This window comes from Meles meles, chromosome 3, assembly GCF_922984935.1.
Source record: "Meles meles chromosome 3, mMelMel3.1 paternal haplotype, whole genome shotgun sequence".
Lineage (NCBI taxonomy): Eukaryota > Metazoa > Chordata > Mammalia > Carnivora > Mustelidae > Meles > Meles meles.
The window spans coordinates 131,707,121-131,727,957 of NC_060068.1; the positions used below are offsets into that span (position 1 = coordinate 131,707,121).

The following is a 20,837-nucleotide window of genomic DNA, read 5'->3' on the forward strand; positions in this document are numbered from 1 at the left end:
TGATAACACTTGCCTAGTATTTGATGTACTCCCTAAAACAGAAGCAGGCCGTATAGAGTTAGACTCATTTAATTTACATAGAAAAGAATTGTTTATGAGGAAGATTAAATGTAATGTAGCATATAAGATGATAACACTTGCCTAGTATTTGATGTACTCCCTAAAACAGAAGCAGGCCGTATAGAGTTAGACTCATTTAATTTACATAGAAAAGAATTGTAATGAAACAACCATAAATTATTCAAAATGGAAGGACTCTAAAGGGCATCTGATCAATCCCTCATATCCTATAGCTGAAAATACAATAAAGTTTCCCAGAGATTGAGATTTGGTCAGGGAGCTAATTCATAGAGACATTGGATGGAGCTCTTGGTCTCTTCACCTTTAGCAGAATGCTATTTTAATTACCCTCTGACTTGTTGGGCTGTAGAATTTTCGCATTTTTCTGGATTGAGTCAAGAGCAGTAATCTCAAAATATTTCTTTCTGGGTTCATAGCTCAGGGTGACTTCAATGACCTCAATTTAAGATGCAACAACAGCTAATGAAGGGTTTATCAATTTGGACGAACCACACTGCATGAGTTTTCCTATGCCTAGTTCCTGTTTTTCTAAGACTGTTACTCTGTGTGGGAGAAGCATGGATAAAGTCAGCATCAGGAAGAGTTGGGATAGCAGAAAGAGAGAAAAGTCTCATTCATTTTTTTTTCAGGTTTCTTGAGGTAAAAGTTGACGAATAAAATTGTAAGGTATTTATAGTGTACTGTGTACTGTGTGATGATTTGATATAGCAATACATTAGGAAATGATTCCCCTTACTGAGTTAGTCAACATATCCATCCCCTCACATATTTCCTTTTTAATTTTTTTTTTTGCTGAGAACATTTTAATTCTGTCTTACTAAATTTCAATTATACAATACAGTGTTCTACTGTTGTTACCCTGTTATATATTAGATCCTCAGACTCTATTCATCTTATAACTGAAAGTGTGTGGAGGGAACAAGAAGGAGATGAAAGATTGACTCTGAAAACAGACTCAACTCTTTAATGTTTAGGGTGAGGTTACTGAGCTGACCTGTCCTGTACCTTCTACTTGTCAGAATCATCAGGGACACTAACATGAAGTAGAGTGTCTTAATTTCTTCATACTTCAAAGAAGTCTTCTCCCTAGCTTTATTAAATAGATCCAGAGAACCATGTTTATTGTTTTATTTAGTGGTATACATAGGTAGAAAATATGAGCTATAGCCACAGTCATAATATAACAAGGCTTTGTTATAGTTTCATTGTTTTCTACACTTTCATGGAATTATGATGAACATATTACTTTGAAAGAAGAGCTTACTGAGATAAAATAGCACTGTATTGCAGCCCAACTAAAACTATGTACATATGCATACTTTTTAAATTTATCTATTCATTGAGGTAAAATAGCACAGCAAGGTTAAAAAAAAAGGCTAAGCTCAATATGGGCTTGACACTGAAAAACATTTTACTAGCATAAAGGCCTCCAACATGCTGGTATTAATCTACTGATAAATATTTAGACTATTTATATTTTGCTGTCTTTGACAACTAAGCCAAAATAAACATAGTTTAAGGCAACCTTTGGAAGTGTTGGCATTTCTTTTTTTATATTCTCTGTGGTAAATGCTCTTCACAGTGACAATTAAAATATTGAACAATGAAGGACAAAGATTGGCAAATTCCTCTTAAGTCTATCTTATTCTCTTACAAACATTTTCTCTAACATACAGAAAAGTCATATTTTTCAACAACCTTCAACTTCTAGTGTTGAGAAGTAACATTAGTGTTTTTGACCCATACATGCTACTCAGAGCTATATGTTACAGATTTTCAATGTTCAGAAAAGCATCTATACAAGTTTCAGTGCTATCAGAAAATGAGAACTTACAACATCCAAGTTGTCCTGGCTGCAAACTATTCAACACTGCTGCCCACTTCCATTGTGTCCTTGGAAAGGTAAACTACCCAGTATACAAGGTTAAATCCTGCAAATGCAACTGGGAAGAGAATCCGAGAGTACTGGTCTATTTTACTGGTGCCTCCAAAGGCTGGAGAGAGTGGTGGGGGTGTGACAGGCGTTGACGGTAAGATAGGAGCTCTAGTGAGGACTTTGCTGGCCTCAGGGGATGGAACTATTGGCAAAGTCAGAGAGGTGATTCTTTTCTTCAGATGATACTTGGAATCAGGATGCTGCAGGCAAAAGACATAAACATTCAGCCTAGGTAAAAGACTAGTGATCACTTAGTTATTTACTTTTTCACTGTGAACAGTTTTTATTGACTACATACTATGTAAGATGAAATATTAGCAAATTTCTTTTTTAATACTAGGAATTTATTAATAGTATTTGATGGTCCTACCTTTCTAAGAAAGTGGTAAAATAAATTAAAAAAAATGATTTGCTGCCATCCAACACCTTATAATTTCATACATCAGCAATTGATGCCAAGCACAGTCTACATCCCAGAAACTGTGTTGACCACTGGGCCATTAGGAAGAGATAAACCAGGCTGCAAATGTTTATCCAACCCCTTCTCCCTGGTAATATGTAAAGCTATAGGGCAATGAGTGTGGGCAACGAGAGGGATTTCAATTTGGAATATATGGACAATTAATTAATACAAGAAAATATAGCAGTTCAGTTAGTTGATATCATTCTTCTAGCCTACATCCTCATCTTCGCATGTTCATAAGTGTGACCCAGCTGAGATAATAGCCACAAAAAATACTAAGGTGCTCATGTATGTGAAAAGCCAGTGACAGAGTACCGACACCCTTAAACCGAGTGGGATGACTGTTCATCCCTTGAAATACAGCTGCCTCTTAAGCTCAAAAGTTCAATATTGAGAGCTTTCTGCTTCCCATTCAGAACTTCTCCACTAGTCTCTTCTTCCTCCATCCTAAGTCACCAAAAAATGATGCAATTACTGACCTCAAAATTGTTACATGTTCTTTTTTGTCATTAGAAATCTTAAGACAACACTTTTAGTCCTGAAAGGGATATTTAGTACATTAATTGTTAGGTGAAAAGGCTAAGTCCAGAGAGTGGAGCTGGTAATACCTTGCCCATAGTCACACAGTTTGTAATAAACTACACTGGTCATTTGCGATCCTTGTTTCATCATCCCCACATTTTCTTGTCTTCACTTTAAAGTATTGGGTCTAGTGCAGGGACTCTAATTTTGTTTGCTTTAGACTCTTTTCATACTTGGAGACTAGAGGACCTTGCTCTGATTTGTATCTTTTCTTGTCTATATCCTGTACTAGTCACTCTCCTTGTGACCAGGTTGTCCTTGCTGGTTTCTGCCTTCAAACACTTGCTGTACATTATCTCTGCTCTTGTAAAACTACCTTGTTTTCTCCCTGGCAGCAAAATCACCACTTTGATGCCTGGCAGGGTATGTTACTCACGTGGGCAGACTCCTGTGGCTTAAGCCAGCAACCCTGCAGCAACAGGATGAGGCAGCCACCTCCCCTGTGCTGGTTGAGCCACAGGACCAGAGTGACCTGCCGATGTGGTGACATTTGGAGTGTGAGAATCAACAATTCTAAGAACCTCTTCTCTCTATAGTCCCCTTTTGAATTTTGCTGTTTGATTTGTCATGGAATTTACTGAGTATTTAAATAATAATAGTCATCACTGAGAGTTCAAGCCCAGTGTACATTTAAAGGCTGTGGGAAAATCTCTTCACCAAAAGCAAAAATGAGTCTCTGCAGTCAAGTCTGACCGTGAGTTGCAAGGAAAGAATATCTTTTTTTGTTGTTGTTATATATTGGTCCAGTATTATCCTAGGGACTCTTGACATAATTAAATAAATCATAGGTCTTGGTGGTAAAGATCATTTAAAATAGTGAGGGCTCATTCTGCTGATCTTGGGAAATAAGTGATGCTTTCTACTAAAAACATGTGACAGCTAAGGACTATTGCATCCAGGGTCACTGGTCAGCATGTGGATAGGACCAGAGTAGTCTCAGTATATGCTGCCTGTAGAGAATAAACATAGCACCCACTTTCCAGAGTTTCTATTGTGTATCTCAGGCTCTAATTTGAACTTTTAGCCATTAACTATGTTACTGAAGTGTTCTCCACCTAAAAGAGCAAAATGTGTTACTGTTTCATATTCCAAAAAGAGTCAACCTCCTCCCAGATACATGCAATATTAAAATATTTGGCTCTAGTAAAATTTCTAAGGATCATGATAGAGTAAAACAAGGGCAAGTCTTAGAGTAGATACTCTTTCTAAACTCATGATTTTTAATAGCATGCATTGTCTGTGTTTATTTCTTTTTTTTATTTCTTTTTTTAAGGAGAAAGAGAGCAGACATGAAAAAGTTCATTGATTGAGATGAAAAAGTTATTATAAAACATAATCTACCATAAAGATATAAGGCATTGTTTTATCTCTCCCTCTTTAGAGCTGTGGGGGAGAAAACTTAATTGTTAATGTTTTAACATTGTCACAATGTCACACAAGACTTATTAAGAATTACCAAATGACCCTTGTCTGGAGTTAAGCAACATCATTAAAAATACCATGGAAATTTTAATGGCATAAAATTTTTGGCCTGGAATGAAAGATCCCCTTCAACAGTATTCCCTTTCCTCATCTGCTTCTCCAAACAATCTCAATGGTGGGTTCCTTGAGAGCTAAGTGGACAAAAGAGTCAGAAAGCCCTTGAGTGCAATTCCATATATACTACTTACCTGCTATATGCAGTTCCCATATGTAAAGCTAGGGACAATTATTGCTTTCTTTGTAAGTTTTTCTTTTCTTTAAGAATTTGGGAAAGAAAATATTTATAGATAAGATAGATGGCTATTATGTATATAATATATAATAGATATTCAAGAAAGAGAACACTTTTCTGCTTACTTAACTGTTATAATTTGTTCAGCTCTTATCACATTCTTCCTTGTGAATATTATTTCTGTTGTGCCTTATCTCTTTTCCTGATGTGAAATCTCCTTATTGGTAGAGGGCATCTTATTGTCAAGTATAAGCACTCCACAGTGCCTAGTTAGTTCACAGAACACAGTATGTGCTTAATAAGCCTATGCCAATGCAACAAATGAATGAAAATCTGAACATTTCCAGGATTTCTTAGAGTAATCAGGCAAGGAGAAGAAAACAAAAAAATTTACGATTATTTAACATTGTATTTTAGTGTACTGTTTCATATTACAAGTACCATATCTAAATGCTTACAATTGAGAAGCACTACACAGACTTTACATGCATTATTTTGCTAATTCCTAGAAAAAGAAACTATGATGAAATATTATTTTTATTTTAGAGATAATCAAATGAAGGCTTAAGTGGGAAGCTCACACAGTAACTGGCAGTGCCTGAATGTGATCTCTCTCAGATGATAAAGATCACACTCTTAATAATCATTATGGTTTCTCCCCATTAGTTTTAAGGTTCAGGGTACAGTTTCTCAAACACAGAACTATTGACATCTTGGGGTCATAACTTTTTTGTTGTGGATCATTGTCCTAACTTCATAGGATGTTGAAGAGCATCAGTTGTGGGTTCTACCTGATGCCTGATGCCTGGGTTCTACCTGATGCCTGATGCCTGGAGCATCTCCCTCCCCAAAGTGGTGACAACCAAAAATATCTCCAGACATTGCAAAATATTCTCTGGGGAGAAAAGTCACCTACCACTGAGTATCACTGGCTTAGAGTTATAGCTATCTCACTGTCCAGCGGCGACTGGGGGTGTTTCTAACAGGCAGCAAATATGACATACTCAAGGAAATGGAAGAAGTCTGGCTAACCCACATGCTGGATAATCAGCTCCTGCATAATTGGGAATTGGCAGTACAGGAAACCGGACTCCAATTTAGAAGAATCACATTGAATTTCTGGAGTGAAAAGAAAGCCAATTTTGCAAGCCATTCAAGATACAGGTTTGCATCAGACCCCGCCTGTTCTATTGTAAGCTCAGCAGCTTCGGCTGATGGTAAAATAGGTTTTTGTCAGATTCCAGATGAGGGCTCAGCTTGGGGCTGTCACTGTTTTGAGTGGAACACCTGTGGTTTTGAATTTTTCCAGGGCTCCCCTGCTGCTGAATGCCATCTTGCTTTGGGTATTTATAGAGCATTGCTTTGTTTTAAGTAATGCCATATTGCAAAGGTACTTTGAGTCAAACTGGACTTTATGACAATCAATTATTTGATGTAAAGATAAGACATTTGGAAAGTACTTAAAGCAATTTTGATACAACATTCAGTAACTCTAATATGTTAAAGAGGAGGGGGCAATGGGTTACCTCTCAAGAGAGATATTCTAACCACAGCTACATTATCCAAGGGACAAACAAAGCATCTGTTTTTAGAAGCAGCAAAGAGAGGCACCAAATATAAGAGAAATTTGAAAACATTTAGTACTTGATTTTTCAAAAAAAAACTATTATATTAATTATTGTGGAGGAAATAAGAATTTCAAATCAAACTTTCTTGCATCTATGTAATAGCTGGTAGAATTGGAACAGAGACGATTCCAGAATTTCTACAAAGAAGCAGCTTTTTGGCAGCAATCAGGTGGGTGGGTCAGTGATGCTAGGAACATGTCCAGAAACCATATTGAAATGTTTGGATGGTAAAGAAGGGAATATTGGCTGAGGATTTGATAGAAGGTATAGGGAAAGAACTAATCCAACCTACCCTCTCTTTAAGTTATGAAATCGCAAAACCATGGTGCAGGGACTGAGTCTCGGATAGGCTACAGAGTAATGATAGTATTCAAAGAAATCTTGACAATATTTGGAACATGGGAGGTTAATCTTTCAGTATCCTATGCTTTCTATCTCTGTACATGGGTGGAAGGCAACCGTGATAATGACCCAGCAGATCATCCCAACCTTGAAAGGGAATATGGAAAGGATATGTCTTATTTCCCTCTCTATTCCCAAGTTTCTAGGCACTGATTTAGTGTTTCTAGAACAGGACCAAGCTCATCCTTCGGTTCTCAGCTGAGACAACACTTCCTCCAGAATGATGATCTCTCCAGCCTGTGGTAGGTACCCTTGCATGGCTCTTCATTAGCCACTATACATCTCTAATACAGCCTTTATCACAATGTATCATTACGGCTCATACGTTTGTCTTTCTTCCTGTTCAGCAAGAAGCTCATGAAAGACGAGGCAGTACAGATGTCACTCACTAATATATCCCTAGCATTCTACAAAGGATATAGAACATAAGATCATTTAACAAGTACTTATAATGTGAATAATTCATTGAATACATGTGTACTCAATAAATGGGTGTCAGATGACAAGGGAAAAAATAATGAATAAACAATATAAGCAGTATAAATATAATCATTGTCCTGACTAATAAAATTTTGGCCAATTTTGTTGTAGATAATATACCAAGAACGTCACACCTCCTGTGAAAAAGGAAAGCAAGACTGGATGCGTCGATGGGTGGGGGGAGTTCATTCTTAAGAACATAATAATGAAGGCTTAGACCTTTAAAATAACAAGGAATCTAGCAAAACATCCAAGAAATGATTGAGGTCTAAACTTGGTCTCATATGCAGAATAAGTATACCCCAGATACATAACAATTTATAAAACATGAAGATAAGACTAACTCTTTAATGACAAGATAAGAAACCAGATAAAAGCAGTAAGAAAGAGTACTGTAAAAGCAAGAAAGAAGCTCTGGATAATTTCTTCTCATAATCTAAAAACAAAACAAAACAAAAAACCAACAAAAAACCAAGAAAACAACAACAAAAAATCCAAAACCCAGTATCTAGTTCCAACTCCCTTAAAACCAGAAAGCACTTCTGAGGTATTAGTTTGAAATATCTCTTCAGGTTTGAGTATTAGATCTAAAACTCCTGAATTTCCTTGTCATTATTATATTAAATTTCAAGGTCAAAATCAAAGTGATAAACTTTTTCCTGTATTCATTCTAAGTAGCTTCTTGTGAGAAGCAATGAGGACATTAAAATATAACTTAGAATCACATGAAACATCTAAGCACTTAATTTTATTTCAACCTCACCACATTGGTTTGCTATTTCAATGTCTAACTTACTCAAATAATGCTATTTTGATTACAACTGAATAGGCACTTTTAAATGTCATGGTATTTGAAAGAAAAAATGGCCTAGCAATCATAATATACCATTTTGTTGTATAAATTGCAAATGTGTAATTTATGTTTGTTCCTCTACATCATATAAGGCAAATTGCCAAGGTTTGACATGAATAAATAAAATATAAATGCTCTATGTAATCATCTATATTTATTTTTGATACCTACAACGTTTGTATTGCTAGGTTTGCTTGTTTTGGTCTTTATTTTTACTCTTTGACCTGGCCTTTCAGAAACAAAATGGTACTTTTCATTACCTTAAAATATTTTAAGTGAAGCCAGGTTTAGAAATAAAATTTTTCATAAAAAAAAGTCAACTTGCAAGAAAAAAAGTACTTTGAGATGATTTGAATGCATTTTTTTTATCCAACTTCCCAAAGGACCTGCTCATTATATGTTACTATTTTAGAATTGTAGAAGATAGCTTATATGAAGACCTGAGGTCTTAAATTCCATCTTATTAATAAATTATATCTTTAAAATAATAGAGAATGCTAACTCTATTCTTTCTCCAAGGATTTGAAATCATAATCCTCTCAGTAATACATATTTCAAAAGAGTTAAAGTAAGGAAGTTGGTCTTTCTTTTTATCTCAATATCAGATCAATGAACATATTCAAAATCATTGGACTTATTTTTTTATCTTGTTTCTCATGACTCTCTCTTTGCATTTTTACTGCATTTTTAAAAGGAAACTGTTAAACTGAATACTGATAAATATTAAATCTTCATTTTTGGTATATGTTAAGATGATATGTGACCATTGCGCAATACCTATATAGATACCGACAACTTATAATCACTTATTTTTACAAACATAAGCTGATTCTCAAAAATATTTTCTGAAAACAATATTTTCAAGGGTTTTGGATTGAGTCTTCAGACTAGTATCCTTCTGCTATGAAATTTATATACTTGTGGCCTTTCAAAATACACATATATAAAGAAAACATCATTAGGTCAGGGGAAGAATCTTGGGAATGACCTCACATTCTGAAAATGTTTTATTTTGTGGTATGCACTCTTTTATATATCAGCCTTTGAGGAATTGTTGGAGAAGGGATAACCTCTGCCTCTGTAAATCTGTGTATATTGGACTCCTGCAATCAATTCTTAGTTTTTCTACCAATTAGCAACAAACATTTTCCCTCTCCAAGACACTGTTTTTGATTTGTAAGCAGAGGTAATTAGTCTGGATCACTGGATGGCAATTTTTTTTTTAATGAGAACGAATTTAAGAAAAAAAAATCTTTAAATTATATATTTTCACTTATGGGAACGGCCGTGTTTTATTCCTTGGAGAAAATATAAATTCTCAAACAATTTTCTTCATATATCAAAAGAGAAGTTTCAATAAGACCTATCATTTTTTTATCCAATAAATACCCAAGTATTTGAGAACAAAACACATACAGCTTTGTGATTTTTATCATTAAAGTTAACCAAGGATTAGTTGAACTACATGTGGTTCTGTGATTTGGAAATATTCTCCAGAATTGATTATACAGACATTTTCAGTTCAAAGTGTCAGCAGTACTTGATTTTACAGAGCAAAATTTTCTTTTCAACAACTACAATTTGGAATTTGCATTGACATAAAAATTTATATTTGTCAATCAATTCTATAATCCATTAAAAAAGTGTGCACAGCTGAACTGCCGAGAAAATTTACTCACATGTGAGATTGAAGCTTGGGAGTGCATTTATGACCCTTAAATTATTAATGCCATCATTTGTTTCTTTTTCAAAATAACCTCTAAGGACCAAAGTTTAGCCACAGCAAATCTAAACTGAGTTTTATAGCTATTTGTCACTAATTATATGTCTTTGAATAAAAACACGTTAAAATACATGTATTTAATATACAAATGTGAACATGAGAGTTTTCATGAAAATCAAAAACCTTGCTTATGACTCGGCATTCACAGACCTAATACTCACATCTTGCCTTCATGGAATGAAGTAGCAAGCAGATTTCTAACAAAAATTGTCCATTCTGTAGGAGTCCCTCTTTATTTCTCTCAGATTCTGAAGCCTCATTAGGAACTTTATTTTTTCATTTTATTCTCCCTAGCTGGTATAAATAAACCTGTTAAAAGGAAACATCTAAAGGCTGAGAAAAATGTTCTCATCTCCTCTGAGAGCTTGGAATCTGCTAGTACCAACGAGGATGATAAAAGAATGCCAGAAGTTTAGAGCAAAGAAAAATGGAGGATTGTTGTTTGTTTGTTTTTTGCTATAAAGTTGGAAAAGAAGTTGGCCTTGGATTCGGAATTATGTAACCTGTACTCAGCTAATAGTACTTTTGCACTATTCAGTTGTTTGTGATCACTGTTAGGTTGTCTTTTCCTATACTGATAGGTAACATGAGAAAAGTAAATAATTACCAAAACAATCTCAGCTTCCAAGGGTTCCCTCACTTTTGATATCGTCACTGGGGGTGAAGCTGCAATCTGTGCCCTCCTTTTGGCCTTCTGTGTCTGAAGATTGGTAAAGTAGTTGACAGCCGCAAACTCAATAAGAGCTGAGAAGACGAAAGCAAAGCAAACAGCTATGAACCAATCCATGGCGGTTGCATACGACACTTTTGGCAAGGAGTGCCGAGCACTGATGCTTAATGTGGTCATGGTCAAAACAGTGGTGATCCCTAAAGTGAAAAAAAAAAAAAAAAGAAGAAAAAAAAAAGAAATGCAGTATTAGCATTTGGAATCTAAAACCAACATCAAATGAGAATGTGTCAGTGGATTAAACACTCCAAATGCAATTTTTGACCTTGTTTTATAATTGTTCACAATTATTATATAGGTGTTACCATTTTTGTATTCTTCAATACCTAGTATAGTGCCATATACACTGTAGTTGCTCAAAAAATATTTTCTGATTCGATTTAGTTTAACTATTGTAAAGTTTAACTGGTGAATAATTTTAGTTGTTTACTTCTTAAGCAAATTTATAGCAAATAATCACTTAAGTACTAAAAACTTGAATTCTTGGTTAATTTGTATAGCTGGTAATGTCTATCAACATATTTAAGAAGTCTCTCTGGTATGAATAGTAAACATAAAATTAGGCTCCTCAATTTTTTTTTGAAATTTCTAGCTTAGTTTTAAGGTAAAATATTTACTCATGAGAAGATAATTTCATCACTCCATCACCAGCAGTTTTATGTCTTGCATAATAGTTGGGAAATACATGTAATTTAAAGATGATCAACATCATTATATAGATATTCTTTTATAATTTGTGGAAAAAGATCTATTTTAATATAGTAAATTAAAAAGTAAAAATTCATCTGAGATTTTAGTTCAACTCAGATCTTCCCTATAAACCTCTCTAAATGTACAAGCATGAAAACCCAGAAAAAATTGGCTTTTGTTATTGACGATATTTTCTGTTACAGCTTTTTCTCAAAACTAATAGTGATTCCACATATCATAAATAGTGAACTCAATAGGTTGAAACATGGGAAATTGGTTATATTTAACTATTTTTGAGATCCAGAAAAACAACAGTTTATTATGATTCAAACTATTAAAGCAAGATATAATTTATAATAGATACAATTTATGTATTAGATTTCAATATCTTAGCCTTTCTTTTCATGAATTTACATGTCACTTTTACTTTCCTGCTTTACCTTAGTTATGAAAAAGCAAATTGAGATTAAAAACAAAACAAAAGAAAACAAAACACTCCTTAATAGGGCACAGAAAAGGCATAGGAATCCAGCCAGAATTCTTGCCAAGACAAATTTTTTTGTGAATTCACCACATAGCTTGGGATAACATAAGGGTCATTTAATATCATACATATGCCTGAATGAGACAGGAGTCTGTTTCCTTTGTGGATCGAAAAAGTGCACTAGTGTGAATATTCCCCTAACCTACACAAGCAATAAGAGCTGGATGAGTGGAAGTATAGCCAAAGTGGGAAGCATACCAAAGACGGTTCTGGCCGGGACAGACTCCTTATTAATCCAGAAAGACACCTGGGAAAGAATGACCGTCATAATGCAAGGAGTGTATATCTGTATCATGAAGTAGCCCATCTTCCTTTGCAAGTGGAAATAAACTGTCATTATTACGTATTCACCTGTTGGGAAACATGTATATCAGTATCATTGCTTTTGACAGGGTGCAGAAAGAATGCAGCTGGAAATAAATCTTGCAGATCTTTAAAGTGGGCTGGAAGAAAACAAGTAAAGTCATATTTCTCTGTATGACAAAGATACTTGATCAAGCAGATGATAGATACATCAGCTCATTGTTTTAGGTCGGGTTCTTTGTGTCATATGCATAGAAAACTACTTTTTCCCAGGTTACATAAATCTTTTTATGCACATGGTTGCAAAATCAATTTTAAAGAAGGCTACTCATCACTTCAAAACAGCAAATGTAGCCAAGGATAGCTAAAGCAGAGAAGAAAGAAATAGATATTTTGAAAATGTGTATGAGAGTCACCTTGCTGGATTACATTCACGAATTGGTCTAATTCTTACCTGTGTTAGATTTAATTGTCTCACTAGATACTGTTTGTCCAATCAGATCGTACTGGAGGAGACTTGAAGATTCTTCTGGGACTTCGACAGAGTAAAGTGGTCCTTTTTTCCAAGTATATATGATTTCACTTTTGGGGTAAGCATCTGAATTTTTAAAACCAATTAAACATAACAGTGAATCTGACTAGTTTTTTTTTTCAAAGCAAATTTTGTCCATATAAAAAGCAACTACAAATATAAATTTTTTAAAATATTTTTTTAATCTGGGTAACTAAAACCTCTGACTATTTATAAGATTGACAGACATGAATAAGTAAGTATATTCCTGGAATAACAATGAGAATATCATAGTAATCTTTCTCTTTTTCTTTTTGGTCTTTGGATACAATCAAATAATCACACACACACACACACACACACACACGTATTTTTAAAAGACTGCTGCCTTTATTTATTTATTTACATTTATTTATTTCAGAGAAAGGGGTGGAGGAAAGAAGCAGAGGAAGAGGGAGACAAGTAGACTCTGACTGAGTGTGGGAAGTCCTGAGGTGGGGCTTAATCCCAGGACCCTGAGATCATAACCTGAACTGAAATCCAGAGTTAGACCCGTAACCGACTGAGCCATCCACGTGTCCCAGTAATTATATTTTGAATGCATAACTTACAACTCCCAAACTTGAGTGGACAAGCATGCCCATCCATCGGAAAGTTAACCAGCCTCATGGGACAGTCAGCATTGATGGTAAGCCTAGGGATATTAAAATAAATGGTTCCACGTTAGTATGTGGACAAATCATTTGGATTAGAGGTAGTTGAATTGGGGAAACCTCACCTCATGGTATATAGAATGGTTCCATTCTGCATTATTCTGAAGAGTTTATTAGGGGTTGTCATATTGTGTGCAATTGATTTTTTGCCATTCCTGAAAAAAGTGTCAGGTGTCCAGATTTTACTGACCATCAGGTTATTCAAACTCAGAATCTCAGTTGGCCCCCCAAACTTCAACCTCTCATCTGTCCAAGTCTGGCGGAAGAAAACGTCCATTGTATACTCCTAAGAGAAAATAAGATATTCATGCAAGCTGGGGAGATAATTTATTAAGAATAGTTTATTCACTAGCTTATATACTTAATTCTAAAATTTAGGAAATAAAACAACTTTTTGTGATAATAACTATCAGACTATCAGAGAACCTGTGATTTCAGTAATTAATATTTTTCTCAAACTCAAAGTTTGCAATATTATTATAAAAGATAGCACTGTGTTGTGACAAACTCCCTCCTCCACCTTGACCCTCTTCAACATTCTTCCTCTTTTCTATCAGTCATCCACCTCTCCATCTACTGACCTATCGAATTCCCCTCCATTAATTTAGGAGAAAAATATGAAAAGATTTACAGTCTAGGTTTTGTCTGGCGTTCCTACCATCACAGTCTAGCACACCCTTCAGTGCCTTCTTCACTTTCAGAGTTGTCTCCAAACACCATAGTACCATTTAGCAAATTTCCAAGGATGGGTAAACTTTGCTTGATAAGTGTACTCTGGCTGCGCATCCCAATAATTTTATATTGTTCTCGGAGAATATAAAAGCAAATGTTACCATGATTACTCAGAGCATCATTTAAGTAGGCATAATTGAAATTTTGAGTTTTAATTTGTGGCTTTTATGAAATAACATTAGAAATATTAAGAATTATGGTAAGAACCATTGCAAAAATCAATGATAAATAACAGCTTGTAAGTATATAAAAATATTGCCAATAATTGTTTTGTCTACTTCATGTGTTCCTGTATGAGACATATTACTACAAGTTGTGATTAGATGTTTAAACTATAATTTGACACACAGTATACCCATATAATAATGATCCAGGCTTTAACAAGTCTCTACTGTACAAATATACTTAAAAAATGAGACACATACATAAAATGAAGTGTCAAGTGTTTCCCAGACGTCAATAATATAGTATAGTATGGTTGTGGTTTTTTATACTTGTGGTGAGTCAGTACTCAATGAAAAATATGATAGTAAAATAATTGAGGATTCTGGATAATGCTGACTCTCCTTTCTTTCAAGTCTTAAGACATTTTTCTCTTAAATAAAGTCCTTCTCCCTCTCCTTTACTTCCTCGTTTTCTTTCTTACTTTTTTCCCTCCCTTCTCCTTTTCTTTCCTCTGGTACTTCATTTTTTCCCCCCTCTTGCCTCTTTCTTTTCTCGTCAACTCAAAGATCAGAAGATAAAAAGTCTCCAATAACTATTTATCCAGAGCTACATTTCCCTAATAATTTTTAATGATTCAATTATTTAAAGAGTTATGTGCATTTTGATTTTAGTACTTATATTTTACTTTTAGGGGGAAATGGTAACTGAAAACTGTGGCAAAAATATCATAATGCACTTTGTTCTAGAAGACTAGTTCAGATTTTCATTGCCACATACTATAAATAATCTCTTACGAATCCTACAGCCATCTGTACCTGGAACAGAGTTCCCAGAACACCTACTGGTCCATTTGCAACACAAAAGGTACAAAGCACTAGCTTTTCCAAATGATGCCCTTCACTGTTTTAATAAAATATACTGAAAATGATGTGCTACAGAAAACAGCCATATTTTAGGTTTCATAGATATTCTGAATATACTCTTAAATGATATATCATCTTTGTTGATTTTTCTTTTTTTCTATTCTAAAAATTTACCAGGACTATATAAAGATGGGGAAACCTTATCTTTGTAGAAAATGATGGGTGCATGATATATGGCCAGAAGAGAGAATAGAATCTTAGAAAGTTCCGCAGGTTAAAGTGTTCAAGCCCTTAGTGAAATGTGAAGGCAATTAAGCCAGTAATCTGTTCTAATGACCATGCCCTCCCGGCATGAACACATATTGCATTAGGACTGTGGAGCCAAGCTTGGTAACAACGTCCAAGATCATTAGTTCTGGGGCTTTGCCCTCCCGCCAATAAGTAAAGTTACCCTCCTCACTCAGAGCTTACTCACCATCTCCACATCTGACACGGGCCCAAAACTGGTCACATAAATGTCTGTTTTGACTTCAGTGACAGCACCTGAAATTAGCCCAGAAGCATAGGGGCAAATATCACCAGTGATTTTAAGGACACTGAACTTAATGACCCTACCACAAAGTCCCTTCTCATGGTTAGAACCTGCAGTCCATCCTAAAGGAATTCACTAGCAGAAGCCCTTGGGTTTTTCAACTATGAAAACTCAAACCGGTTGATTATTCTGAAAATTTTCTGGTCAATTTGAAAAATTTAAGGAATGGAAGAGAAGTAAGTTAGTATTCTCATAATAATTATAACAATAACTAACACACCTTGGTAATTTTTTGGTGGGGGAAACAAATGCTTAGAAAAGTGCGCTAGATGGAGAATCTCATTCCACACTCACACAACTCTACGAGGCAAACACTATTCATACACCCACACTACAGCTGAGGAAGCTGAGGCTTAGAGGGTTCAAATAACATGCATAGAAGGTCACAGAGGAAGGGACAGAGACTGGATGGAACATGTGGCCTCTCCCAGTACCCCTGCCCCTTACCAATCTGCAATCCTTATGAAGCCTCGGGGTCTTAGACAAAGGTTAGGGGGAAAGGAGAATATGGACATTTGGTTTAGTAAGGATGCTGCCTCTCACCTCCAAATCCTGGACGTAGCCGATTGTCATAGCCCTCAAGCAAATTGTCCAGGATCCGACTGATGTTTCTGGAGTAGAAGTTTCCTTCATCTTCAAGTGTCCCTAGAGTATTTTCTACCCTGTGAGCAAACAGTCCATGATCCTCACTCCCGGACTTAGAGAAAATAGGCTGTTCAATCTACTCATGTACCCCACCACAAATACATGCCACAGCACCCAGGCTTCTTCCATGATTTGGTATAGAAGTCACCCAGTGGGTGTGTGCTCTCGTTTTCCTCTGCACTAAAATGAAAAATCAGAAAAAAATCTTACTCACCATAGAAGAATGTAGAGCCAGGGCAGAGGTGATGCCATCCTGCAGTGCTCAGCAATGCCTAGTTCACCCTCCTCCTGTGCTCTCCTTCCTCTTAACAAGTCCCCCCCACCCTGACTTTGCCAATCAACTAAAGCAACCTTCCAGACCCCTCATATCTCTTTTCCCTATTTGCCTTCAGCCAGTAATCCGGAGATGAAGAGGTTCCTAGCAAAACTTGTTCTCTCTTCTGCCTTTTCACGTGGAACAATGTGGCTTGTGGTCTTAAGACTACATCCTGGTGGATACTCAGCGTCTTCTGGTAGACTCACTTGGGAAAGGAGAGTCTGAAGGGACAGTGTATGGTCGGAGAGCAGTGACAATAATCGAATAAGGCATTAGGGGAGATTAGAAGGAAGAAAGCCACTGCTAGTTTTGGCATGGAATTAGCAGGGCCCTGTGAGGAAATCTGGAAAGCAGTGGCATCTTGCTGATTGAGATTATGTTCCAATGGGCTCAGCATATATTATTTCTGTGGTTCACGGAAGGATTCCTACACAGCTCTTACTGCTTAAAAAGTCCAACAATATTGAGATCCTTTTGAGTTCTCTTTCTGATTTCATCAGCTTTATTGCATCAGACACACCTTTCCTTTGCATTTAAAAATTTTTCCTCATTATTCTTTGAAAAGCATTTATAATATACTAGAACAACACTTGACTGTCTTACTATTGGGTTAATGTATTTTGTTTAAGTACTTTGTTGATCCATCTTAAGATAGGACAGCTCAAGCTAAGCCATAAATGGGTCCTACCACTATCTTTAGAAACTTCGTCAGCTTCATGGATGTCCAGAAATAGCTGATTAAAGTTCTCCATGTAGAAATACTGTAAGAATAAAGCATCTCTGCACATGCTTATTGATGATTTGCTGGCACTATTTCACTAGGCTTGGCACAGGTCAAAGCAAAATGTTTGAACCCAGGAAATAGCATTCTCTGCCTAGTCAGGTAGATGGAATTGAAGAAAAAGAAGTCACTTTAATCTTTAAAATTGTAATCCTTAAATAAATGATTTAAAATGAGAATAAAGAAAAACATCGTGAATCTCTCTGTATATATATTTAATTATATAGAATTAAATTAGTAATATATATATTAAATATTATATATATAAATAACATATTTAGAACATCAGGAACATAAGAAAAAGAACCAAATATCTCACATGACCATCATTCTGCCAGATCTACACAATATTTATCCAGTTCACAGTCTGTATCATCAGAATCTAAATTCTACAAAGATAATCATTACTATTTCAGACATACAGCAGTCTTAAGAGTCTTTTCTGAAGACATGACATAAATTATTTGAGGAACATTTCAATAAATTAGCTCTGACTAAAAAGAAACAATAGAAAAGGGTAAGACTAAAAGATTTCTGTGAAGCAGTTTTTTTTTAAGATTACAGAATCTCACTGTTAAATGGAATTTTTTTGTTATTCATCAAATATCAATGTCCCCCAGCATTCCTGATAAATGGTATTCGGCATCTGTTTTCTTAGATTGTTTTACTTGTGCTAAGCTGAAACCTAGGCCCTGGTCCTAGCTCTCACCTTTGAAACCATACACAATAATTTGTCAGGGAAAGACCACATGGCAGCCATTTAAACAAGTATAGCTATCATGTACACTCAAATTCAAGTTAACATTCCTAAAATCTTCTCTTGTTCATTATAGGACCTGGTTTCCATATCTCTTCTTATTCTTTTCACACTAAACTGACTATAATTGATGACCACAACACATTTTCAACTCCCATTGATTGTACAATTATAATCTAAACCTTAACTGTGTGGTATATATGATGCTATGAAATAATTCTCTGTTCATTTTTGCTACAACTTACTATTTTCATTCAAGCATGGGACTCTGTATTGAGATCTGTAGATTTGCATGATTTTTTTCTATCAATATGTTTATCATCCATCTCTGATTTCTATCATCAGAGAGAAAACTTAATGAGGTATTTAAGACTGGATTTTTTTTTGTATGGTTAAAAAAAAATGGTCATGGGTGAGTTGTACCCATATACTTACTCTTATAGAGTGGATATGTTTTTCTCATTAAATATATTTATTTAAAAGAGACAAATAATAGTTAAGTCACTTTTGTCTCTAAAGAGAATATTAACTCCTTGTACCATCACCAACAACAAGATTTGTGTGTATAAAATAACTTTTAAAGATTCAGGGATGATTAGAGAAAATTATTGCACAGAAAAAGCAAACTTGGCACCAAACACTAAGTAGTACTTTCCATGATATAAAAGAGCCAATAGTTTTCCCATGTGTAGAAGGGACTTGAACCAAAGGATTCTGGTATTTATGTAAGTACTTCCTACCTAGTAAGAACTTGAAACATTTTTCCCTGTATGCCTTAGAAACTGTTATGGAGAACAAGTCAGTCTAAAAATAATAAATGCAAGTTAAGACAGTATCAGTGAGAATTTACTTAATATTAATAATAACTACCAAATATTTAACATTTACCATGGGCCTAGAATTAATGTTAAGAACCCATATACTCACATTTATTCACTGCTAATACAAAAATCTATGAGTTGTCTATAATTGAGTCCATTTTGTAAATCAGCAAGTATGTAACTTGCCTAATCTCACAGCTAAAAAAATGGCAGAATCAGAATTCAAAAGTGGGTATAAACTAAGGCCACTGGACTGAATGCAGTGAAAAATAGGTTTCCATTGTATAAAAGAAATAATTTCTATCTGTGGTATTTATCCAAAGATGGAATGAGTACCATAAAAGAAAATGAGTTACCTGTTAACAAAATATTCAAGTATAGCATAGAACACCACATGTAGATTTAATGGATGTTTGTTTCAGGAGGAAATGACATAATCCCTAAGAATATTCAGTAGGAGGCTGAGGCTATTTGGGGTCATTGTAAGGAAGAGTTGTTTGGTAGAGATTTGGATTCAAAGATTCTATGAGGGAGTTTCTCTGAAGTGATGTGAGATGAGGGACTTAAAGGGTTTACTAGTGGTAAAATATACCTTGGAGGTACACTGGAGGAGAAAAATGGAGAGATACTACTAGGCTGTACTAAAAGAAGAAGAAAAAGTGGTAGAATATACAATAATAATATTTGTTGAACGCTTACTATATGTCAACCATGTACATTGATATTATCTCTAATCTGTAAAACTGTCTTACAAGGTAGCAATTTTCATCTTTATTTTACAAAGGATAAAATAAGGCTCACAAAAGATAAATGTATCTATCTTAATATTCCAGAGGTATATTATCTCAAATTCCTAATATACTTTCATACTTGATGCTTTACATATGATAACTCTGACTCTGTTTTCTAAAGTTGGGACTGTTAAACCCTCTGGACCAACAATATTTTTTATATTGTTAAAGGATACCTGACCTCTTTGTGGACACTGTAGAAAATTCTCATGCAATCCTGCTTGGGGATCCAATGCAGTAAGAATAAAATTGCTCTGGGAGACAAAGGACAATAAAGAGAAAGTCTTCTGGTCACCAGCTTTAAATTGTTCTGGCATAGTTACCAATAGAATGTTGAACACATTATATGGCATGGACGTATAGGCAGGCAATATCAATTTCAAATCTTAAAACACAAATATTGAGGGAACAATAGTCATGTCCAAAAGATCACAGGTCTATGAATTCATGATTTATGCCTGTTCAACCAGTATCACTTCAATTTAATGTTTGTTTACTAAGTGCTTGGTGACAAACACTTGATGCTGAGGATATAGAAATTTTAAAAAATAATGCTTATCCTTAGGAAGTTCATATTCTAGATATTAATATTAACATAATAGAACTGATTGCTAAATACATATGGTTAATTATTAGCCATGTGCAATGGGAACAGAGCAAAAAGGTATCTGGTGGGGGGGAAGGATGGTCAGTGATTATTTCATGAAAAACACAACATTTGGACTGAGCTTGAGATGTTGAATAAACTTTGAGTAGATTAGAAAAGGCCATTCCAGGCTGCATTATGAACTCAGAGGTGTGGCAATTCATGGTATGTTTGTAAACAGCAAATAAGTCTGAGAAACTAGAAAATAAGAAACAAAGAATATAATGGATTAAAAAAGACTGGAAGATAAACATGGTCCAATAGAGAGAGATTTCATGCTTTTCACTGGAGGATTTGAAAAAAGTCATGGCCATATGT

At 35.0% G+C, this 20,837-nt stretch overlaps 1 protein-coding gene across 1 annotated transcript; it reads right to left on the reverse strand.

Annotated features, from left to right (window-relative positions):
• Positions 1-1,159: 1,159 nt before the first annotated feature.
• GABRA6 (gamma-aminobutyric acid type A receptor subunit alpha6) lies at positions 1,160-17,053 on the reverse strand. Its single transcript, XM_045998724.1, has 9 exons — positions 16,622-17,053; positions 16,306-16,424; positions 15,646-15,713; positions 13,476-13,696; positions 13,309-13,391; positions 12,641-12,784; positions 12,082-12,234; positions 10,530-10,789; positions 1,160-2,217 (listed from the first exon to the last, which is right to left on the reverse strand). The coding sequence occupies exons 1-9, from the start codon at positions 16,657-16,659 to the stop codon at positions 1,942-1,944; spliced, it is 1,362 nt and encodes a 453-aa protein (XP_045854680.1). The 5' UTR covers positions 16,660-17,053; the 3' UTR covers positions 1,160-1,941.
• Between the last annotated feature and the right edge of the window lie 3,784 nt (positions 17,054-20,837).